The following is a 5243-nucleotide window of genomic DNA, read 5'->3' as shown; positions in this document are numbered from 1 at the left end:
CCCCACAGCCCTCCACCCTCACCCGCTCCCTCACACACCCTCCCCCATAGCCCTGCACCCTAACCCACCATCTCCACATCCTCCCCCACACCCCTCCACCCTCACCCCCAAATCAAACACCCTCCCCCATAGCCCTCCACTCAACCCCTCGCGCAGCCTTCCCCACAGCCCTCCAGTCTCATCTACCACCTCACACACACCCTTTACTCCTGCTCTCCCTCTCATGCAGCGCCTCACGTTCCCTCCATCTCCAGTCCTCCCCCTCACCCCTCCCTGACACATACCTCTCACCCACACGCATCCCCGGCCCTTTTTCCTTATCCATCCCCCCTCACACACACCACTCTGCCCACATCCCTTCCCCATGCCCCCCCACGTCACATATCTCCTCCATTTCTCAGCTCTCCCCCCACCCCCACCTCTGCTTCCCACAACACCCTCACTCCCCCTCATCCACTTCCAGCATCACAACCCTCTCTAGCATAACACTGCCCCTATCCAGCCACCACGGTACTCCTCCACTCAACATCATGGGGCAGTGGGCAGTGGGACAACGGGCACAGGGGTAATGGCAGTGGGCTAGAAAGCAGTGGGGTAAAAGGCAGTGTGGCAAAAGGCAGAGGGGCAATGGGCTGAGGGGCATTGGGGAGAGGGACAATAGGCAGTGAGGCAATGCACGGGGGTAATGGGCAAAGGGACAAAGGGCAGTGGGCAATGGGCAGAGGGGCAATGGGAAAATCTGGGTGCAGATTAATTGCTGAGAAGCCATTTCCTATTTTGAGGTTTAGTTGAGCTGCAAACTGTTTGATCTAAGAACAATGAAAGGTGGAGGAACCTAGAAGGCTTTGAGATGCCAGAGAGGTGTTGGCATTCTTGGCATAGGTAAAATATTAGCTGACAGACATTGAATGTCAGCATTAATCTTGACTGAAACAAGCCCGTGGTAGGATAAAAAGGGTACAAGAGGGTAAAAATACATAGGGGAGAGATACAGCAGAAGATGTGGAGGTAGAATGACAGAACTGAGATACAGGACGGAGAGATAGGTGGGGGAAAGACAGAGGAGAGATGTCAGGCTAAGAGATATATGAGGGAATTATAGGGGTGGGACAAATATGGGGAGAGGTACGTGAGAGAGAGACAGGGGAGAGATATGAGGGAAGAGAAAGGGGGAGATACACAGACACAGAGTGATGTATGGGGAAATGAGAAATGGAGATAGACATAACCAGAATTAGAAGAGGAGTGCTATGGGGACAGACATACAGGGGGAAGGGCTATGGGGAGAGATATGACAGGAAGAAATATGGCGAGAAAAGATATGGCAGCGAGAGATGCATGGAGAGAGATATGAGGGAAGAGATATGAAGACAAAGGGTAGAGAGGTACCTGGGGATTCAGAGAGGTATAGGTGAGAGATACATAGGGAGAAATATAGGAGGAAAGAAACAGGGACTGAAATGAGGGGAATAATAGGAAAGAATAGAGAGATATGAGGGGGAGAGATACTAGGGACAGATTATACAGAGAAATATATCAGTGGTGGGGTAATGGGACAGATACAGGGGAGAGATATGGGGGAGAGAAATTTAGGGGATTGATTGGATATGGCTATGAGGAAGAGATACAAGTGGAGAGATATGGAGTAGAAAGATACAGAGAGAGGTAGAGGTGGAGTGATACAGAGGGAGAGACAGAAGTGGAGATATAATAGGGAGAGACTCAGATGAGAGGGGGAGATATGGGGAAGAGTTGTAGTGATCCAGAAGAGAAATATGTGAGAGATATGGTAGGAGAGATATGGCTGTGGGAATGATACAGGAGGGAGAGAAACATATGAGGAGATTAGGAGGAGAGATATGGAATGGACATGCAGGGCACGAGATACAGAGTGGGAGAGTCATGGTGATAGAGATACAGGTCAGGGTGTGATACAGGATGGGGAGATATACTATGGGTGAGATATGGACACGAAGTTGTGGGGGAAGATGGGAGGAAATGAGGGAGAGATATGAAACAGCGAGATACAGATGAAATCACGAATGTGGGAAAAGTAAATGGGGGCAAGGTGAGAAATGCTGGAGGGAGGATCAGAAGCCCAGAAATGCACAGTTCCCTATGAATGAAGGAATGCCATTGAATTCTCTCTGTTTGTTCGCGATTCAGAGGAGAATCTGAGACCGTCAGTCTGGACAATGGCCTGACTGGTTTCGAACAACCAATCTTTTCCAAAGATCTCTGATTCTCCATCCAGTCAGTGTTGTGGGAGGCGGGGGGGGGGGGTCTTCTTTTGCATCTTGCCAAGAAAATGACCCAATGGCAGGGTTCCCAGAATTCATCAGCCCAGTGCAGAAGGAGCTGGCAGTGTTGGTTTGACCTCCACCGAGTGAGGATCTCCCCATTTGCGGAATAACCAACAATCCGTGAGGCATTCATCTGCCAACACCCACCCTGCCTCACCACCCCTGCCCCAACCAAACCCCAATCTTTGGTTCATGTTTGTCAGATCCTCGCAGCTCTGCTACATCCGGTTCTCTTTAATAATGAACTAACGCGCTTAAAATTGTCAACAAATATTCTTGGAAGTAACTGATTTACAAAATACGCAGAAAGGTTCGCCGCTCGGTGGTTCCAGGCTTGTTGAGAGGGACGGCACACTGCCGGCCTGGTCGAACGTGCACTGCTCCCTATAGCAGGCTCTGCTGGAAGTTATTTCCCATCCAAGGTGCACCAGGCAGCTGAAGGAAGAAGAATCACACAGTGTGAGTTGAGTTGGCAGCAATGGGACTGCGCTCACGGGACACGCTCGCCTCCTTAAACTGACATACCCGACGGTTCCTTCACAAATCTGGCGGCACGGCTATACCAATCGGGAAGATTCCTGGCCTGACCACTTCCCCAGTGGTCCATGCGGTATTAGCCAGCGATGGAAGAGCTCATGTTAGCTTCACCAACCCCTGACCACCAGAGAGGGAAAAGGTCAGTCAGGGTTACGTACCCGATGTCACTGTCAATGTGATGCCCATCAAGCTGTGTCTGTGTATCTAACCCCACGGCCTAATCTCCCTGTCCCTCTCATTCACCATTCCTCAATATACCCACACAGTCTGATCCAAGTCCGTTGTTCAGTCCACAGGGTCCGCAATACCCCTCCCTGTCTAATCCCACATTCGTCATCAAAATCTCTCCCAGTCTAACCCCACTCTCGTGACCAATATCTCTCCCAGTCTAATCCCATTGTCCTCATCAACATCTCTCTCTGTCTAACCCCACTCTCCTGACCAATATCTCTCCCAGTCTAATCCCATTCTTCTCAGCAACATGTCTCCCAGTCTAATCCCACTCTCCCGACCAATAGCCCTCCCAATCTAATCCCACTCTCATCATCAACATCACTCCTAGTCTAATCCCACTCTCCTGACCAATATCTCTCCCAGTCTAATTCCCCACTCTCCTGATCAATATCTCTCTCAGTCTCATCCCACTGTCCTGACAAATAGCCCTCCCAGTCTAATCCCACTCTCCTGTTCACTACCGGTGTAAAGCCAGACCTTACCTGGTATAAACAATGTGGAGACGGTCTCGGGCTGAATCAATGTGTCCACTTTAACATGTTGAAAAATTTTCGATCTTGCGCTTTGGAGATGGCTAGAGGGACAGCAGTGGAGAACAGAACATGAGGAGGACATCAGTGTGATGGAACATGCTCATGTCAATAAAATCCTCGTGGATTGGAGAAAGACACCATTCCAGCAAACAGCCAGCATGGGAACTGGAATAGTCAGCCCCAGGAGCAATCGGGAATGGCTCACACTTGGATCAATCAGGAGTGGTCTACACTGGGATTGGTCTCTATTGGGAACGTGGCACACTGGGATTGGTTTCCACTGGGAATGGTTTGCATGAGGATTGATCCCCTTTGAGAAAATTCTGCATTGGGATTGCTCCCTGTTCGGAATGGTACACACTGGGATTCTCCCATTAGGAATGGTCCAAACTGGGATTGGTCCCCATCTGGAACGATGCAGACTAGAACTGGTCACCATTGGGAATGTTCCGCACTGGGATTGGTCCCCAATGGGAATGTTTCACATTGGGTTTGGTCCCCATTGGGAATGTTCACCTCCAGAATTTGTCCACACTGGGGTCTGTCAGTAATGGGAATGTTCCACACTGGTACAGATCCACACTGGGAATAGTCAGCACTAGGATGGGGCCACTCTGGGCATGGTCCACATTGGAAATTGTCAATCCTGCAAAGATAGGGAAAGGTCAGGACTGGGAAATGATTGGTTTTATGAATGGTCAGTACAAGGAATGATCGCTATTGGATATGATTGGTGCAAGTCTGGTTAACAGAGTGACCAGTTAGTCCTGGGAATGGTCAGCACAGGTCCTGCTGCTCTGACAAAAAGAGTGTAGTGATGGATACATTCTCTGCTCAGTCTTAGTGACTTGGACACACAGCTCAGACTCAATGACACTGGGATGTGGGATGATCACACGGATGTCCACATAAGCCTGTGAATGATAACAGCTCTCAGAAGCAAGAAATGAGTTGCAGAGTGATCTGTGTGCTATGGCTTCACAGGTACCAGTTCAAAAAAAAAAGCCTCCTCTTTCAACCAACATAAAACAGTAATTAGGATGCCTTAAATACATCAGGAATTCGCAGAACAGGAAAAGACATTCTCTGGAATGCTACTGACAAGTCACTTACTTCTTCCACTGTTCCTCACTCTCCCAAAACTCATAAACCACAAAGGTCAATCCATCCGGCAACCTCACGGCTGTAACACTGAAGAGGGAGGAGACGGATTAGAGACGACCTCACGCATATCCCCATATCCACACCGACCAATACCCTCCAACAAACACACAGCACTGGGAACAGTTAGCACTGGGAATGGTCAGTACATGGAACGGACAGTACAGGGAATGGTCAGCACTGGGAATAGTCAGCAAAGGAAATAGTATAGAGAGTAGTCAGTGCAGGGAATGGTCAGTTTAAGGAATGGTCAGCACAGGGAATGGTCAGCGCAGGCAGTGGTCAGCACAGGGAGTGGTCAGTACAGAAATGGGTCTTTTGACTGAAAGTGTGAGCTTCCTCAGGTTAGTAGGAACTGCAGGTGCTGGAGAATCTGCGATAACAAGGTGTAGAGCTGGATGAACACAGCAGGCCAAGCAGCATCAGAGGAGCAGGAAGGCTGACGTTTCGGGCCTAGACCCTTCTTCAGAAAGGG

The 5243-nt window shown here is 49.6% G+C and overlaps 1 protein-coding gene across 2 annotated transcripts in view; it reads right to left on the bottom strand.

Moving 5' to 3' along the window:
* Positions 1-452: 452 nt before the first annotated feature.
* necab2 (N-terminal EF-hand calcium binding protein 2) overlaps positions 453-5243 on the bottom strand; it is a 121661-nt gene continuing 116870 nt past the window's right edge. For both annotated transcript variants that reach the window (XM_048605883.1, XM_048605884.1), the window contains exons 11-13: positions 4721-4798; positions 3557-3648; positions 453-2738 (exon numbers count right to left, since the gene is read on the bottom strand). In XM_048605883.1, the coding sequence (XP_048461840.1) occupies positions 2710-2738; positions 3557-3648; positions 4721-4798 (199 nt within the window). In that variant the 3' untranslated portion in view covers positions 453-2709. The remainder of the gene's footprint in view (positions 2739-3556; positions 3649-4720; positions 4799-5243) is intronic.

Source organism: Rhincodon typus, chromosome 15, assembly GCF_021869965.1.
Source record: "Rhincodon typus isolate 14 chromosome 15, sRhiTyp1.1, whole genome shotgun sequence".
NCBI lineage: Eukaryota > Metazoa > Chordata > Chondrichthyes > Orectolobiformes > Rhincodontidae > Rhincodon > Rhincodon typus.
Note: the sequence above shows the minus strand (reverse complement) of the source record. Positions and strands in the feature narration are given on the sequence as shown.